The sequence below is a fragment of the Ranitomeya imitator genome, chromosome 3 (assembly GCF_032444005.1).
Source record: "Ranitomeya imitator isolate aRanImi1 chromosome 3, aRanImi1.pri, whole genome shotgun sequence".
Classification (NCBI taxonomy): Eukaryota; Metazoa; Chordata; class Amphibia; order Anura; family Dendrobatidae; genus Ranitomeya; species Ranitomeya imitator.
In genome coordinates this window covers 808,048,835-808,068,180 of record NC_091284.1, presented here as the reverse complement: position 1 = coordinate 808,068,180, position 19,346 = coordinate 808,048,835, and the positions used below count along the sequence as shown (strand labels likewise).

General features: G+C 43.6%; 1 protein-coding gene across 1 annotated transcript in view; it reads left to right on the top strand.

The window, feature by feature from the left end:
* The first annotated feature begins 271 nt into the window (after positions 1-271).
* Positions 272-19,346, top strand: part of TYR (tyrosinase) — a 37,694-nt gene continuing 18,619 nt past the window's right edge. The window contains exons 1-3 of the mRNA XM_069759253.1: positions 272-1,191; positions 10,880-11,096; positions 16,141-16,288. Of these exons, the coding sequence (XP_069615354.1) occupies positions 361-1,191; positions 10,880-11,096; positions 16,141-16,288 (1,196 nt within the window). The 5' untranslated portion in view covers positions 272-360. The remainder of the gene's footprint in view (positions 1,192-10,879; positions 11,097-16,140; positions 16,289-19,346) is intronic.

Genomic DNA, 19,346 nt, shown 5'->3' with positions numbered 1-19,346 from the left:
GTGCGGATCTAATTTTGACCATTTAATGAGAAAAACAAACATCTATTTAAGAATTAAAAAATTAGCCGGCAAAATACCAAATCTTCAACTTTTACAAAATAAAAGGAAAAAGTGAAGATAAATTTTGCAATTTTCGAAAAAATAAATAAATCCTTTGACATTCCAGTGCATGTGAGTTCACATGAGAACTACTAAGGAGGGAGGGAGTCAAAATTTTCTTCACTGGGAGTGAGAGTCAAACATGATTTAAGCTTTAACACGTGATTAAGCCAATTAATAAGTGAGGAGGACACAGCAGAACTTCTTGCCCTAGGTCTGTCGTGGAGGGCTGAGGAGTTTGTGAAGTCCAGGGGCACCAGGATGAGAAGTAGTATCATGCTATTTGCAGCTGCTGTCCTACTCTTTGTTTTGCCCTCAGCTTATGGACAGTTTCCTAGGGCATGTAGCTCCGCAGAAGTCCTCTTGAGCAAAGAGTGTTGTCCAGTTTGGGCTGGCGATGGTTCTCCATGTGGAGAAGCTTCTGGGAGAGGAACATGTCAAGATGTTGTCCTGTCTAACTCGCCTTTGGGTTCACAGTTTCCCTTTAGCGGCATTGACGATAGGGAAAACTGGCCAATTGTCTTCTACAACAGGACCTGCCAATGTCAGGGCAACTTCATGGGCTTCAATTGTGGCGATTGCAAATTTGGTTTCATTGGTCTAAATTGTACGGTGAGAAGAACGATGGTCAGAAAGGAAATCTTTAGGATGACTGAGACGGAGAAGGACAAATTCATCGCCTACCTCAATCTTGCCAAGCGGAGTATCAGCTCTGACTATGTAATTGCCACCGGGACCTACGAACAAATGAACAATGGCTCCAATCCGCTTTTCGCAGATATCAGTGTGTATGACCTGTTTGTGTGGCTGCACTATTACGCCTCCAGGGACGCTTTCCTAGAAGGTGACCTCGTGTGGAGAAATATTGATTTTGCCCATGAAGCGCCGGCATTTCTGCCCTGGCACAGGTTCTTCTTGCTTCATTGGGAGCATGAGATACAGAAGCTTACGGGTGATGAGAACTTCACCATCCCGTTCTGGGATTGGAGAGATGCCCAGCAGTGTGACATCTGTACGGATGAATTTTTGGGGGGAACTCGCCCAGTAAGCGACAATCTCCTGAGCCCGGCGTCATTCTTCTCCTCTTGGCAAGTAAGTCTTTAAAATTAGCCCTCTCCATGTGCCGTGTGTGTGGGGTTGTTGGTGGTTTTTTTTTTGTTTTTGTTTTTTTTTTTTTGTTCAGAAGGATTGAGAATTTTTTCGATGTCCCTCAAAAAAAAAAAAAAGACACGAAATTGTGGCCATATTTTCTTGACTTTATTATAGGCTACAACTAAGTTTCCCCAAATTTTTTTTATATTTTTTTTTTTCTAGCAACGATACGCTCACTTCTTTAAATAAGAGTGGTTGGAACACAAGTGGGGCAAACGTGCGTGACCAATTCATCTGAATTCATGCCACACAGTGGAGTAAGTTGCAAAACAAATGCACACTAGTCCTTAACTGGCATAAACTTTTGTTGGCGGCAGCCGAGGAGAGAGAAAAAAAAAAAAAGTGCCAAATTAATTTTAAACAGGTTGCTTGCTCTTACTGAATTTGGCACCATTTTAATCCATGGCTGCCTTCTTGATGAATCTGTTTCCTGGCATAGACATGGATCCTGTAGGTCCACATTCGTAGAAGACCTCCTTGCCTAAGGTAACTTACAGGAGGGATGGAAGGTGTTGAAAATCCCCGTTGCTCACATTACAAAACTCTGGTTGTGTATGGCCAATAAAATGGGATTGGTAAACAGTTGAGGTTGGCGTGGGGAGGGAGAAAGTAGTTTTTGGTATATTTTTATTTATTTATTTTCCTTGAAGGAAAAAAAAAAATAGGCATCAAAAAATGCTTAGGGCCTACACTCCTTCTCAGAAGTGATATTTGCCATGTTTTATTAGTAGTTGACTTTTTTTTTTTTTTTCAAAGAGATCACCTGTTAAAGGATGAGGCTTGTAACCTGCAGCCACAGATCATCTAAAGCTATGTACCCACATGCAAATACAGAGAAGTTTGCACGATGAGTATTTTTCACTTTTTTTTTTTTTTTCCTGTGCAAAAAATGAAATAACCCAGCGTATTCCAGTAAAGTGAATGGGCTTTTATAGAAACCTCATGTCCACCGTATTGTGATATGTGATTTTTATTTGCGTATTTTCCCCATAGACTTGAATGAGATGAGAAACAATCCTGTCTCAAAGCAATTTTATTCAAAATCTGACATACCAAAAAAGATTTAAACAAAAAAAAAAAAAAATCAAAGCTGATTTGGACTAGTGCAATCCAATAAATAGTTATTGCACTCGGACCAATGTTATTCAATGAGGCATTGTAGATCTGCGTTCTTATAATATTTTTTTTCTCTACTACATTTGAGAGGGGGGGGGGGGGATCACATCATGCTGCAATGTTGCTCCGAAATCGGATGCTTTAGAAAAATAAAACAGGAGCCATACAGTATCTGATAGATCACTTGCTCATGTTGTGACCCGTCTTATGGCTGGTTCCGAAGTCTGTATTTTTTTTTTTTTTGTTTTTTTTCTTTTTTGAGGGGGGAGGGTTGGTGTTTCACCTGTGAGCATGATCTGTGTTTTTCATGGATTGCACTCGTTTCTGGAATAGTGAATGAGCTCATTCACGTACTCATGATTTTCCAGGGACTTGTGTATCCATGCAAAATCGCAACACGTGTCAGGTCAAAAGTTGTCAATGCAAGACTCTGGTTGTGTGAAGAAGGGGGGGAAAAAACAACAAAAAAATATAACAATTGGACTGCACTTGGCTGACATCTGAGAGTGATCTAATTTTTCTGTATAAAAAAAACAAAAAAACTTTGCATCTGCACATGTTAATTTTTTTTTTTTTACACCCCAAAAAAAAAAAAATTATATATATATATATATATATATATATATATATATATATATATATATATATATATATATATATATATATATTCTGAATACTTCTGACCATGTGATATTTCAGTTTTTCTTTTTTAGTAAATTTGCAAAAAAATGTCAAGATGGGATGCGGAGTGTACATTAATGAGAAAAAAAATTTTTGAATTTTTTTATTTTTATGAATGGCTGCAATGAAACGAAGAGTGAAAAATTTAAAGGGGTCTGAATACTGTGTGTGTGTGTGTATATGTATATATATATATATATATAACAACCAGCACTCCCAATGTGAACACATGCAAGCTGCAAGCTGTATCATATAGATATAAAGAAACACAGCAGCACATGTATATGAATCTAGGCCATGTGAAAATACAGACAAATATTCGATATGAATCATACTACTCAAAAATATTTTTTCATAAAAATTTTTTCAAAAAATTTTTTTTCATAAAACTTACAGTTCTAGATAAAATGAAGATTCTTAGCGCATAAATTGGCCAATTCATGTGTGCCCATCAACCACGGCAAGGTGATCTCCCTCTGATGGGTCCTAACTCTGTATGGATGTGGCTGCATCCAGACTGATCTTGCACTCCTCCCATTGACCTTGCAGGTGGCGGTAATCATCTCTACTTGCCCATAAATTGTAGGTTTAGCCCAGAGTGACATGTTTGTCCTAAGTTGTAGGCTGGTGGCCCAAGAGTGGCATGTACAGTAGAGTTAGGACCCATCAGAGGGAGATCACCTTGCCGTGGTTGATGGGCACACATGAATTGGCCAATTTATGCGCTAAGAATCTTCATTTTATCTAGAACTGTAAGTTTTATGAAAAAATATTTTTGAGTAGTATGATTCATATCGAATATTTGTCTGTGTTTTCACATGGCCTAGATTCATATACATGTGCTGCTGTGTATATATATATATATATATATATTTTATTTTTTTTTTTTTTTTTAAAAACACACAAAAATAAACTGCGGCTTTAACCCCTTAGCGACCGCCGATACCCTTTTAACGGCGGCCGCTAAGGGTACTTAAACCACAGCGCCGTTAATTAATAGCGCTGTGGAAAAAGTAAATAGCGCCCCCCAGAGTCGGATTTTCTCCGGGGTCTTGGCTGCCGGGGGTAGCCGAGACCCCAGAGAACATGATTCGGGTTTTTTTTTACCGACCCCGCATTTGCGATCGCCGGTAATTAACCGTTTACCGGTGATCGCAGAAAAAAAAACGCGATTTCTTTTTAATTTCTCTGTCCTCCGATGTGATCGCACATCAGAGGACAGAGAAAAGGGGTCCCAGGTGGCCCCCCAATACTTACCTGTCTCCCCCGGTGCTCCTCGTGGCTCCCGATGGGCGCCGCCATCTTCAAAATGGCGGGCGCATGCGCAGTGCGCCCGCCGGCCGGCATCGGGAGAATCTTTGGGGTCTCGGCTGCCAGGGGTAGCCGAGACCCCAAAGAACATGATCGGGGTCTGTTTTACCGACCCCTGTTTTGCGATCGCTGGTAATTAACTGTTTACCAGCGACCGCAAAAAAAAAAAAAAAAATCAAAGTGTAATTCTCTGTCCTCTGATGTGATCGCACATCAGAGGACAGAGAAATAGGGGGATTCGGGTACCCTATCATACTCACCGGTGTCCCTGGGTCCTCCTGCTGCTCCTCTTGGCTGCCGGGGAAAAGAAAATGGCGGGCGCATGCGCATCTATCGCCATCTGCCGGCCGGCAGGAGAAGAGCAGTTGGGGCTAAAATTAGGGCTAGGGTTAGGTCTAGGGTTAGGGTTGGGGCTAAATTTAGGGTTAGGGTTGGGGCTAAATTTAGGGTTAGGGTTGGGGCTAAATTTGGGGTTAGGCTTCTTTCACACTTACGTGGGTACAGGGCCGTCGCAATGCATCGGCCCGACATATTGACACACGTTGTGAAAATTGTGCACAACGTGGGCAGCGGATGTAGTTTTTCAACGCATCCGCTGCCCAATCTATGTCCTGGGGAGGAGGGGGCGGAGTTACGGCCACGCATGCGCGGTCAAACGGCGGACGCGACGTACAAAAAAAGTTACATTGAACGTTTTTTGTGCCGATGGTCCGCCAAAACACAACTGATCCAGTGCACGACGGACGCAACGTGTGGCCATCTGTCACGATCCGTCGGCAATACAAGTCTATGGGCAAAAAACGCATCCTGCGGGCACATTTGCAGGATCCGTTTTTTGTCCATAACGATGGATTGCGACGGAATGCCAAACGACGCAATTGTGAAAGTAGCCCTAGGGTTAGGGTTGGGGCTAAAGTTAGGGCTAGGGTTGGGGCTAAAGTTAGGGTTAGAGTTGGGATTAGGGTTAGGGTTTGGATTAGGGTTGGTATTAGGGTTAGGGTTGGCATTAGGGTTGCGCTTGGGATTAGGGTTAGGTTTGGGATTAGGGTTGTGATTGGGGGTGTATTGGGATTAGGGTTAGGTTTGAGGTTAGGATTAGGGGTGTGCTGGATTTAGGGTTTTGATTAGGGTTAGGGTTGACATTAGGGTTGTTTTGGGGTAAGGGTTGTGATTATCGTTAGGGTTAGTGATTAGGATTATGGATCGGGTTGGGATTAGGGTTAGGGGTGTGTTGGCGTTAGGGTTGGAGCTAGAATTGGGGGGTTTCCACTGTTTAGGTCCATCAGGGGGTCTCCAAACACGACAGCCAATTTTGCGCTCAAAAAGTCAAATGGTGCTCCTTCCCTTCTGAGCTCTGCCGTGCGCCCAAACAGTGGGTTACCCCCTCATATGGGGCATCAGCGTACTCGGCATAAATTGGACAACAACTATTGCAGTCCAATTTCTCCAGTTACCCTTGTGAAAATAAAAACTTGGGGACTACAATATCTTTTTTGTGGAAAAAAAAAATATTTTTTATTTTCACGACTCTGCATTCTAAACTTATGTGAAGCACTTGGGCATTCAAAGTTCTCACCACACATCTAGATAAGTTCCTTGGGGGGGTCTAGTTTCCAAAATGGGGTCACTTGTGGAGGGTTTCTACTGGTTAGGTACATCAGGAGCTCTGCAATCGCAACATAATGCCCACAGACCATTCCATCAAAGTCTGCATTCCAAAACGGCGCTCCTTCCTTCCGAGCTCTGTCGTGCGCCCAAACAGTGGTTTACCCCCACATATGGGGTACCAGCATACTCAGGACAAATTGGACAACAACTTTTGGGGTCCGATTTCTCTTGTTACCCTTGTGAAAATAAAAACTCGGGGGCTAAAAAATCTTTTTTGTGGAAAAAAAATAGTTTTTTGTTTCACGACTCTGCATTCTAAGCTTCTGTGAAGCACTTGGGCATTCAAAGTTCTCACCACACATCTAGATAAGTTCCATGGGGGGGTCTAGTTTCCAAAATGGTGTCACTTGTGGGGGGTTTCCACTGTTTAGGCACATCAGGGGCTCTGCAAACGCGACATGGCGTCCGATCTCAATTCCAGACAATTCTGCATTGAAAAAGTCAAAAGGCGCTCCTTCACTTCTAAGTTCTGCGGTGCACCCAAACAGTGGTTTACCCCCACATATGGCGTATTGGCGTATTCAGGTCAAATTGCGTAACAAAATTTATGGTTACATTTCTGTTTTTACACTTGTGAAAATAAAAAAAAAAGGTTCTGAATTAAAATGTTTGCAAAAAAAAAGTTAAATGTTCATTTTTTCCTTCCACATTTTTTCAGTTCCTGTGAAGCACGTGAAGGGTTAATAAACTTCTTGAATGTGGTTTTGAGCACCTTGAGGGGTGCAGTTTTTAGAATGGTGTCACACTTCATTATTTTCTATCATATAGACCCCTCAAAATGACTTCAAATGTGATGTGGTCCCTAAAAAAAAAAAAATGGTGTTGTAAAAATGAGAAATTGCTGGTCAAGTTTCAACCCTTATAACTCCCTAACAAAAAAAAAAAATTTGTTTCCAAAATTGTGCTGATGTAAAGTAGACATGTGGGAAATGTTATTTATTAACTATTTTTTGTGACATATCTCTCTGATTTAAGGGCATAAAAATACAAAGTTTGAAAATTGCAAAATTTTAAAACTTTTCGCCATATTTCCGTTTTTTTCATAAATAATCGCAAGTAATATCGAAGAAATGTTACCACTACCATGAAGTACAATATGTCACGAAAAAACAGTCTCAGAATCAGCGGGATCCGTTGAAGCGTTCCAGAGTTATAACCTCATAAAGTGACAGTGGTCAGAATTGCAAAAATTGGCTCGGTCACTAAGGGGTTAAATAAGTGAGTGGAAAAATCAGAGAAGATTGTTATTGTGTAGTTTATGCTCTGTCTGATCATGGCCTTAGCTATTTGGTGCATGAAATCTGCTTTGTGGGAATGTGGCCTCACCGCATCGGTCAGCATCGTCGTTGGCTGCACAGTGGGCCGGAGTTTTCATGAAGTCTCATGCACTTTGCTTGGACAGGTAGATGCAGCGTTTCTTCTGCCCTATGGCTGCGTTCACACACAGAGACTGAAAACCACGCCAAGTCGGCAGCACTGTCTGCAGCGCCTGAAGCTTTTCTGTTATTTCCCACAAAGCAAGACCAGGTTCACTGTCGCAGACCATGATCTCCTGACCCAGTCCTCATGTGAAGCTGCTCATCTTGTCTCCAAGGTTTGTCAGCTCTATTGTGAACTCTCATGGAATGGTTTGAACGATGCGGCAATCTCTACGTATGATCTTGCTGCCAAGATGCAGCATGATTAATTTTTACAAAGGGCTTTTCAATAGACCACGTTCACATGTTCAGTATTTGGTCAGTATTTTACATCAGTATTTGTAAGCCAAAACCAGGAGTGGAACAATCAGAGGAAAAGTATAATAGAAACATATGCACCACTTCTGTATTTATCACCCACTCCTGGTTTTGGCTTCTGAAGACATACTGAACTTGACCTTATGCAAATTATAACCCTACCCCCCCCCCCCCCCACTTCCAACAATCAGATGATCAGCATAAGTCTGGCTGCTCCGGTGCGATCTGCAAGCGGCTACAAATTACCCCTTTTCATGTGATTGTCACATGGAGTTGGAGCGCCCCCAGACACAGGGCCACGCGTTCTCGGTACCGGGCCTCTCTGGTTCAGTTCTGAGGCTGTCACGGTGGCTAGACCCGGTCCGCGACCCTGCTAAGGGGCGTCCAATAAAGGTGGTACAGTCTGTCAGGGGTTCGTGACGCCACCTGTGGTGTTCGGTCAGGGTGACTGACGCTGCTGTGCGGTCCGCTGGGGTGATGGAATGGCAGCTGGATGGTATACCTTCCCACAGGTGAAGTATGTCCCCAGAGCTTCCCAGTAAGGTAGATGGTTATGGTGTGAGGTGCAGTCAATAACGAGGACACAAGGTTGCAGTCTCTTTACTGAAGACTTCAGGATCCTCAATCCAGAGCACGCTTAACAGGGCTATCTGAGACCGGCCGGTCCGATGGGCACATCCAGAGTTTCCTTCGCAGATGAAAATCGTTGCCTACCACTAGCGCCTGTGTGTTGTAGTCCTATCCTGCTGAGCATTCGGAATAGTCCTCACAACTGCTGTTCTCGTTCGTTCGTTCGTTCTCTCTCTACAGCTCTCTTTCTTTGGTTCCAGATCTTTCTAGTTCAACGTCCCCCAGGTATGTTATGGCTAGGACGCACCTGTATGACGGGAAGGCCTTGAGTTCTTCCGGGACCCTAGAGACACCCCTCTCCCACAGTTGCCCCCTATGTCTTCGTAGGTGTTTAGGTGAGACAGCCAACCTATAATTAACTGTCCTGCGGAGTTTGAAGTAAGGCCTAGAGTCAGTTACTCCCGACGTTTTCCGGCCACCGGCTACGCGCCTCAGTAGGATGTTGCCTCGGTCTCACGGCACGACTCTTACTGGCTCTCCTTTGTGCTTGATCTCGTTTACACTGTTCCACAATATCCTTCCCTTCGTGTCTCTCTTGGATACCGCCGCAGGGTGTGCAGGCGCGGTTCCATTACGTTCTGCTCTGTTCGCTAGGTACCTGCCAGGTTCCCACGCCTGACAGGGACCACCCCTGTGTCTTCTCCCTGCAACACCCCCTGCCACGGGATGTTGCCTGAATCCAACCCAGTCAGCTTCCAACTAACTTCCTCCCCGACCCCTAGTTTTACCAGTGTGAGGAGTGGCCCAATAAATAAAGCCTTTTGCTCCCCCTAGTGGCCGAAGAACTCCTTTAGTGCCATCAGACCTACCAACACTCCCCTTAGTGGCAGAGCGCCATACTGCAACGACCAGGTCTCTGGGGCGCTGCAGAGTTATACATGGTAAGCCATTCTCTGTTCTGCGGGGGTGGGTTCCAAGATATGCTCCGCCCTCTGAGTTCCTCCTGGGCCTCAAGGCCCATGAAGTTGGGAGAGAACCATGGTAAAAGGCAAGACCGGACTTCTCTAGAGCTTCATGGAAAAAGGTTAGTGATGTTGTTTCTGGGCTTAACACACACTGGACTCGACATCAATGACTGACTGAAATGACCACCTGCAGATGATGTGACTGAGCTTGTATAACATGGTATCCATATCATAAGAGACTCCTAGCTCGTTCCCCGAAAAGGCAAAATGAGAGATCTGACGAGCTGATCAGATGGCTACACATCTTGGTCGGAACAGGTTTGAGTAAAACTTGTTCATTGCTGTTATGAGTCCAGTGGGCGGTCTTATTTAGTGACTGCACACGGAGATGGCTGTGAATCACGGAGCAGAACTGGCCGCCCACTGGACTCCTGTACATGCAAACACCAGGTACTAACTTGTAACTTTTTTTTTTTTTCTTGGTCGCCTTCTTTCCTAGAATTTTTGTATATCCTTTTGCACTGTTTTTCCTTTTCTGTACCGTGCTGCCCACAGTTCGGACTGCATGCACTGTACATTGTGACAGGTTACCTTTTAAGGGAGCGGCGCATGACACCAAAAGTCTCTTTACTATTCTTTCCCTGTGTTCTACAAAACCCACTTGTGCAGTAGTCAGAACATAGGTATTTTATTTTGTTTCCTGTAGTGTTCCTTTTTTAAGTTAACCATACAATGGCAAGTTCACAGCCAAAATAGAAATGGTTGTATGTGTCACTATTAATGTGAGCGTTCATTCATAGAAATCCATGCTGCCCAGATTGGTTGCGCTTTGCTTTGGTTAGTGATGGAACATTATAATCCGTCTAGTGTTGGATATTGGGCACGTCTCAGCTGACCGAGCATTATGTCCGCCTGCGCTGGCATTAGCACTTCATGCTGTAGTAAATATCCTCCTGTATAAATCTCCTAATAGAAGCTCCACCTGGTGGTCTGGAGTGTGAAATATGTTGCATGTTTGTGATACCTGGATGCAGTTATCCTTCTTTGCCTCCAAACGTAGCATCATCCTCCCCGAGAGGAAAGCCATACCACTGCGACGACCAGGACACTGGGGCGCCGCACTTGATTGCTGCAAGTTGCTATTCATTATGTATAATTCTATTACAGCCCTTGTGCTGCCTGTGAAGCTTCTCTTAATCAGCATTCTTCCAGCACTATAGGAGCTGAAACTTTTTTTTTTTTTTTTTCCTTCCCATTATTGCCCAATAGGTTTGTCTTCCCTAAATGAAACTTTTGCCTGTGGCATCACTATATACAGTTTCAGACAGAAGAGCAGTTGTAAATACATTGCAGTCTTTTTTGTTAATGCATCGATAACCAAATGAGTTTAAGTTTACTAAAAAGTGACTTATTTAATGAAATATAAATCTGTTAAAATAATAAAGTGAAGTTTTTCAAAAACCCTGAAACTTTTAGATCAAGTGATTGCACATTCTTAACTCCATTGAGAACACTTAGAATATTTGTACTTATATTTTAAATTTATTATTATTTTTTTTAATTTTTTTAATCTATTCACAGGTTGTGTGCAGTCAGCCTGAAGAATACAATCGGCTACGTATATTGTGCAATGGCACAAATGAAGGTCCTCTAATGAGGAGCCCTGGACGTCACGACAGAAGCCGGGCCCCAAACTTACCAACCACCGCTGATGTTGAAGCCTGTTTATCATTAACAAATTATGAGACTGAACCCATGGATCGCAACGCTAACTTTAGTTTCAGGAACACTTTAGAAGGTAATTTTAGTTGTGTTTTTCTTTTTTTCGAGTAGCAAGACATTAAGCTGGTTATAGACATGAGCTTGTTGGTGATTGTGTAAGGAGATGCCTATATTCCCTCTTGAAGACATCAGTGCTGTGTAGAATGTCATGTGTGATGGTGATGTGGTGTACTGTAATGTTTTGCACTATACTGTTCGGAAGCAGAGTTCTGCCCAGCAACAGACAGTAGGGTAAGACCTAGTTAAGTGTTGGGGACTAGCCCAGAGAGGGAGGGGCTATGTAACTGGATCAGAAAGGACCTTCTGGTAGAGAGTCAGACATGTACTAGCATCCAGCCAGAACAGATGTTTGGTTTGAGTGCTCAGCAAGGACGTGTGCAGTGGGTGTTCTGTGGCAAGAGACAAAGGAGATTGGGACAGAGATGGCATGATCCTGAGGAACAGACAGTTAGCCATGAGAAGGACAGTGCCAGCTCAGAAGACTAACCTGAGAGCAGAGTGACCAACTAAGAGGGGTCCGGAGAAGTTACACCTAGCAGCACAGCCCCATGTAGCTTACAGCTCTTAAAGGTAATGTTTCAGGATGAAATAGAACTTGAATGTCAAGCATGGGAGTTCCTGACGTGTCAGAGCTTGAAGCAGAGTCCGGCCATTTTGGCAAACCTTCTCCTCTACGAGGAGATTCAGGTGCGAAACTGCAGGAAGAGGGAATTATTTTCCCGGTCTGTACTGTGGTGTTAAGCTGGGAGGTGGTGAAGGGAATGAGATCAGTGGAGGCAGGAATGTGTGAGGCCGAGGAAGTAACGAGACACTGTATTGAGATGCTCTGTATTAATGAGGACACGTACGAGAAGCTGTGTACACGCTATTCTGTGTACATAGTTGTCACATAATGGCTGTTTGCAGCTTTAACTGGTGGTCTCCTTTCTTGAACCAGTTAACATATGGTCCTGGCAAATAAGCATCATCAGTTACATGCGTCTGGCATGGGCGTAACGCACAACTCCCTACACCCAGCGAGGACCACCACCTTCACGTAATGTGCCAGGGCACAAGAGACCTCGCTCGCCCACTGCTACTGCGCCATATTATGTCATAATGTTAAACTCTTGCATGCCAAGGCACATACATGCTGTCACCTATGTGAACAGGAGCATGTAAATGAAATTGTGATGTCATGAAACTATTCTAATCAAAAGATGGGCAAATTATAATTTATAGTTTGATTCTTGCCCCAGACCCCAAGTCCTTAAATACATACTGCGCCCAAGCATTGTGGACAAAGAAAACCTTGACATTGGGGCGTATTTATCACTGGTTTTCATGTCTATTTTCTGATGTAAAAGTGGGACTAAGGTCCAAGAGATCCATGGACAGTTTGCACATTGTAGACTACGCGGACCATAAAATGTGTGGAACCGGCCTAATAGTAACTTTTTTTTTTTTTCTTCTTTTAAAATGTCACCATAAGTTTCCAGAGATGGTGGCCCTTTTCAGTGGCAGAGCTAAAGCCTGATGGACCCCGGCGCAAGATTTGGACTTGGACCACATCCCTACATCCTGATATATTTATATTAAGAGACCACTGAAAGCTGTGATTAAAAATCAAAATATTGATTTCTGAACTCTTCCTGAGTTAAAACATTAGTATTGTTGTTTCTAAATGATTATGAACTTGTTTTCTTTGCATTATTTGAGGTCTGCAAGCAATGCATTTTTTGTTATTTTGACCATTTCTCATTTTCAGAAAATACAAAATGTATTTCTTGGAACCTCGGAGATATGTTGTCAGTTTATAGAATAAAAGAACAATTTACATTTTACCCAAAAATATACCTACTAAGAGAAAAATCAGACAAACTGAACATCTTTTCATGCGTCTTGGCATGCTTTCCACCTGTCTTTCACACTGCTTTTGGGTGACCTTATGCCACTCCTGGTACAAAAATGTAAGCAGTTCTTCTTTCATTGATGGCTTGTGACTATCCATCATCCTCTTGATTACATTCCAGAGGTTTTCAATGGGGTTCAGGTCTGGAGATTTGGGCTGGCCATGACAGGGATTTGATGTGGTGGTCCTTCCTTCAGCCACACCTTGATTGACCTAGCTGTGTGGCATGGCACATTGTCCTGCTGGAAAAAAAACAGTCCTCAGAGTTGGGGAACATTGCCTGAGCAGAAGGAATCAACTGTTTTTCCAGGATAACCTTGTTTGTGGCTAGATTCATACGTGCTTCGCAAAGATTAACCTGCCCAATTTCAGCCTTGCTGATACATCCGCAGAACATCACCGATCCTCCACCAAATTTCACAGTGGGTGCAAGACACTGTGGCTTGTACGCCTCTCCAGGTCTCCGTCTAACCATTAGATGACCAGGTGTTGGACAAAGCGTAAAATTACTCATCAGTGAAGATTACCTTACTGCAGTCCTCTATGGTCCAATCCTTATGATCTTTGGCAAACTTCAGCCTGGCTCTCCTTTGCTTCTCATTGATGAAAGGCTTTTATCTAGCTTTATGCAGCGCCCCAGAGTCCTGGTCGTTGCAGTAATGTCGCACTGCCACTAAGGGGAGCGATGTTATGTCTGATTGCACTAAAGGAGTTCACTTGACCAGGTATCACAGTCACACACTACAACTTACACTCCGGCCACCAGGGGGACCAAAAGGCACTATGTACTAGGCCACTCCTCACACTGGTAAAACTGGGGGTCGGATAGGAAGTTAGAGAACGCAGCCTGGGAGAGCTCCAGGGAGGACCTGTCAGAAGTGGGAACCTGGCAGGTACCTAGCAGAAAGGACAGATTGTTACGGGACTGCACCTGCACTAACTTGCGGCGGTATCTCAAGGAAGGACACAAAGAGGAGGATATTGTGGAGAAGTGGGATCATAGTACGAAGGAGATAGAACCAGAAGGAGTCGTGCCCCGAGATTGGCAACATCCTTCTGAGGCGTGTGGCCGGAGCACCGAGGAAGTAACAGACTCCACGCATTACTTCAAACAGCGGCAGGACAGTTAATTACAGGTTGGCTGTCTACCATACATCACCTAGGAAGCCATAGGAGGCAATCGTGGGAGAGGGGCATCTCTAGGGTCCCAGAATAACTCCAGGCCTACCTGTCATAAAGGTGCGTCCTAGCCATATAATCTGGGGGACGGAGAGAGAAGGAACAGATACGACAGTTGTGAGGACTATCCCGTGGTGCTCAGCAGGGAAGGACTACAACACACAGGCGCTAGAAGGTAGACACTGATCCCCACCTGCAAAGGGAGCTCTGGATGTGCCTTCGGACCGGCCGGACTCAGTCATCCCCGTTAGCAGTGCTCTGGACTGTGGACCCCGAAGCCTTCAGTAAAAAGGTAAAGAGACTACAACCCTGTGTCCTCGTTATTCCTCGCACCTTGCACTACGCACAATCACCTTTCATTGGTAGCAGGATCATGGACCGGGTCTAGCCACCGTGACAACCCTGGATCGAGTACCCCGTGGCCTTGTATCTGGGGGTGCTCCATTCACATGACTTGAGTTCTGCCTCTAGGAGCCTGTTACTAACTGTTCTTGCCGTGCACTTCACCCCATTTGTCATTCCTTTTGTAGGTCACTTGATGTCATCCTGCGGTTGCTGAGTGACATTCGAATAGCATGACGCTCATCCCGGTCAGTGGAGAGTCGTTTTAGCCCTCTGCCCGTCTGTAGCTTTGTTGTCCCCAATGTCTGCTTTTTGACCTTGTTGTAATGGACTGCCATATTAGAAATTTTAAGGATGGAGGCAACATGACGCTCACGTGTCTCTATTCCAGTAAAGCCAGAATTGAGCCCTTCTTTTCCACTCTCAAGACTTTTTTCTTTTCAACTCCTTTGGCATGGCTAAAAGTTATTTTTTCATTCCTATTACTTTTGGGATATTACTAGTACTTGTTTTGCCATCCAGCTTGTCCTATTGCAAGAGTACTGTGAACACCACAGCAGGGTTTTTTATACTTTCCTTCGTTAAATAAGATTTGGTCAGGTGATCACCTAATCAGAAGCACATTAAGTAGAATGAGGTGTACTCTGGTTGGAATTCAACTGACCCTGGAATGGAATGGCTGTCAGACATGTAGAGAAGCTGATTTTTATAAAACTGTGCAGTGGTCTCTTAAATTTTGCCAGAGCTAGCGATAGCTGGATATCTAAGGATGTAGGGATGAGGCACCAGTCCAAATCTTGCACCGGGGCCTAAGATAATATACACTATGAAAGAGCTCTATTTATAATTTATCCCCAGTTCTGCCGCTGTCTATAGTATATCCATGTACTAGTACTGATTTAAAAAACAAAAACACAACCACTTTTCCCTTCTCTCTCCCACTGTGCAGAATCCTCTTTTGAAGCTGGCAGCTGACATTGACGTGCTACTGGAGCATATGATGTCTCTGACATGTGCACACAGATGTCAGCTGCTGGCAGCATGTATGGTCTCGCACGGACCCAATAGGTCTTTGTGTCACAATACACTTCAGACGCACATCCAGTCGAAGTTTGTGCTGGCGTTGGCAAGCCCCTGACCAGCGAAGCCAGGCCACAAATGCGACAGTGGTCGTTTTTTGCCTCAGGCTTTTTTTTTTTTTAATTCTAGTTTATCTCCTCTACAAGCAGGAAGAGCATGACTTATAGGGTAATTTATGCTGAGGATTCTTTGCGCTGAGTCTTTATATAAAATATATATATATATGTATATATATATATATATATATATATATATATGTATATAATTTTTTTTTTGTTTTTGGGGGTAGAGCTGGGGAAATAAAACTGGAATTAAAAATTTGTCTTCTCTTCACTTTAATTTGTTCCTTATGTAATGATTAACTTTACTGAGTTTCAGCTTGATCAATGTCCGACGGCTGTAGGACACATTCGGGCTTGCACTTTCAAAACTGCAGGTGGAGGTGATTGACCCCCAACACTTTGCACCCAAATAGTATCTGACCGTATATTTGAAAATAAAAAATAAAGTCTGGTCTTTAATTTTTTTTTTTTTTTTCTACTTTAATATTTCTCTCCCTGTATTTTAGGTTTTGCAAATCCTCAGACAGCAATTGCAAACCGCTCGCAGAGTAACATGCACAATTCCCTGCACGTCTATCTGAATGGCTCCATGTCCTCGGTTCAGGGATCCGCTAATGACCCCATTTTTGTTCTTCATCACGCCTTCGTTGACAGGTGAGTCTTCAGATGATACAACATCATAAATAACAATTCGCTGATGCACCGGCTCCGTCAAGGCAAACACTTGGTCAAGCTGTAGAAATTTCACACTGGAAAATGAAAAAAAGGATTAAAAAAAAAAAAAAAAGTAGGAGAAAAGTTCTCATTTCTTGTTACTTTGAGATTTTGTGATCATACGGTGGTCGTTCTGGGATCAAAAATGCCACACGCCACCACGAGTAGAAGACTCCACCAGCTAGCCTATAACCTGACGAAAGGTTAAAATGCCTGATGATGTCCCAAAAACTGTATGCACTAGTAATACTCATCGGATATGTAAGGACAATCCTGTGGGATCACCTGTGGCATTGATGGTCCACTTTGGTTATCCACCATTTGGACAGGTCCACTTCCTCTAAGCCCTAAATGCCAGTCTACCATTGTTCCTGAATGTTTTACCATAGTTAAACCTACAGCCAGGTCTCTAAACAGAGATTCCTCTGTCCTCTACAGAGCAGTCAGTAGAAATTTCTTTCTGCCCTACTTGGTCAGTAAGGAAGCACAGCATGGCAGTTTAGCCGAGAAGATCCATTCTAGAAAGTAAGAACATTCTATTGGCAGCAGCCAGAAGGGGAAGGAGACTGATTCTGACCAGAGATTCCGGAGATTAGCAGCTGTTAATGACAACATTCATGTTCAGGTGTTTTTTCCTTTTTATTAATAAAAAAAAAAAAAAATATGGTAGAAGCATTGTCTCTCTCTACCCTGCATCTTAGATGTGTAAGCCTCAGACTGTTTTAGGCCTGCAGATTAAAAGCACAGAGTGCACAGACATCGTCCGCAGTGTGGCAGAGCTGGTGATGACATAGTTGTATTGCGCCTGCTGTGCGCATGGTTTCCCTTTGGACCCACTACCAACTATGCACTTGCAGCATGTCACTTCTGCTATAGGGTAGCAAGTAGTGATGAGCGAATATACTCGTTGCTTGAGTTTTCCCGAGCACGCTTGGGTGGTCTCCGAGTATTTGTGAGGCAACCCCCACATGTACTCTGATTTACAACTACTAGCCAGGCTGAGTACATGTGGGGGTTGCCTGGTTGCTATGGAATCCCCACATGTAATCAAGCTGGCTAGTAGCTGTAAATCATTCAGCTGTGGCGATGACAAATGAAATCTCCGAACAAAAACAAATACTCGGAGATCACATGAGCGTGCTCGGGAAAACCCCAGCAAGGAGTACACTCGCTCATCACTAGATGAAAGATGCAGGCTTTAATGAGCCAGGTGAGGAAATTAAGGAGGGGCTTTGGGTTTATTTGTGGTTTTTGTTGTCCAGGTATTTCTTGGAACAGACCCGCTCCAAAAACTTCTCAAAGTGCCCTTTGTGGACATACTATTCCTAATTAAAGGAGCTAGTTGAAATGAAAGACTGACTTGGGGAGGATGGGGGTAATGGGCTTCTGGGCGCACAACAGTGGACTACTCTATGCAGGCACAAAGCTGCGATACTTTCTAGGGTGCACAAAAGATGGCATTATTGCTAATGAGAGACTAATAGATGTTTCAACAATGAAGAGTTAATGAAAAGGACGGCACAAGAGGAATGCAGACTCTTTAGGACTTGGACTCATAAATAACTGATCTGCAGTTGTCACGAATTAACAGGGTATACGGTGCTCTGCAATTTTAAGCCTATAGCTGAATGAACATCAAAACAAGTAAGTATGCGGCACTCACCCTTTTTTTTTTTTTTTTTTTTTTTTTTTTTTTTTTTGCTGTGTATTCGTGCTCTTTATTGGATATAGCTTGTACAAGTTTATACATCCATGTTAGGACATCAGGTTCACAGGAGGGTGCGGTAGTGGAGAGTGGATGACGGCCGTTTCGCACGGAATGTGCTTCAACAGGTCCTGGAACCGATAGGGTGGGTAACAAGCTCTGATGACCAGTTTCATCAGAATTGTTACCTTTGTCAGCAGAAAATGCCAGCAAAAGTAAAAAAGTGGGATATTTTAGGGATCTGACTTAACAGGGAGTGCAGTCTCAATCATTTTTTGCATACTATTTACACAATACGGAGGGAAAATGTCTGTACGCATGAATAAAGTTATACTTTTGGCATAAAAATTCATACTATTGGAGTGCGTCTGTTTTTCGTGAGGATTGGGACTATCTGTCCAGCCTGCACCCGCCTACCTTTTGTTTACAGAGTGTACATCACTCCCTTTAAGTTGAACAGACTAAAGATAACTTGTAGAATGTAGCTTACATACGCATAGATTGTCCAGAGCCATGGGTAGAAAAACAATAGAACAAGCAGCTGAGCTGAAGGGGAACGGAAGCAGAATACTCCAGTGTTGTGAATTCAGCTTTTGGGCTCCCTCCGGTGGTTGTAGAGGGTAATGCAGTTGTGCCTGGACCGCAGGAGTGGACAGGTGTATCTACTAATTGCAAAACTGACTGGGGTATATAGCTTTGCTGGATCCTTTAGTCAGTGCCAGTTGTCCATTGTTCTTGAAGGATTCACTTCCCTGCTGGTCTCTCCAGTTTGCTGTGTTTTTCTACAAAGATAAGTCCTGGCTTTGTTTTTGCTGTCCACCTGCAGTGGACCTTATAGTTCTGTGCATTTTCATGTTTTTGTCTTGTCCAGCTTGGTCTGTGAAGGATTTTTTGCAGCCTAGCTATTTCTCTGGAAATGCAGATATACCCCCCCCCCCCCCCCATGTCTTTAGTCAGATGTGGTGATCCGTATTTTCTGCGGTGGATATTTTCTAGTGTTTTTATACTGACCGCATAGTCACAGTACTCTGTTCTATTCTTTCTTTTTAGCTAGTATGGCCTCCTATGCTAAAATCTGATTTCATATCTGCGTATGTTATTTCCCTCTCCTCTCACAGTCAATATTTGTGGGGGGCTATCTATCCTTTGGGGATTTTCTCTGAGGCAAGATAGGTTTCCTGTTTCTGTCTTTAGGGGTAGTTAGATCTTAGGCTGTGCCGAGGGGTCTAGGGAGTGTTAGGTACCCCCCACGGCTACTTTTAGTTGCGCTGCTAGGTTCAGGGTTTGCGGTCA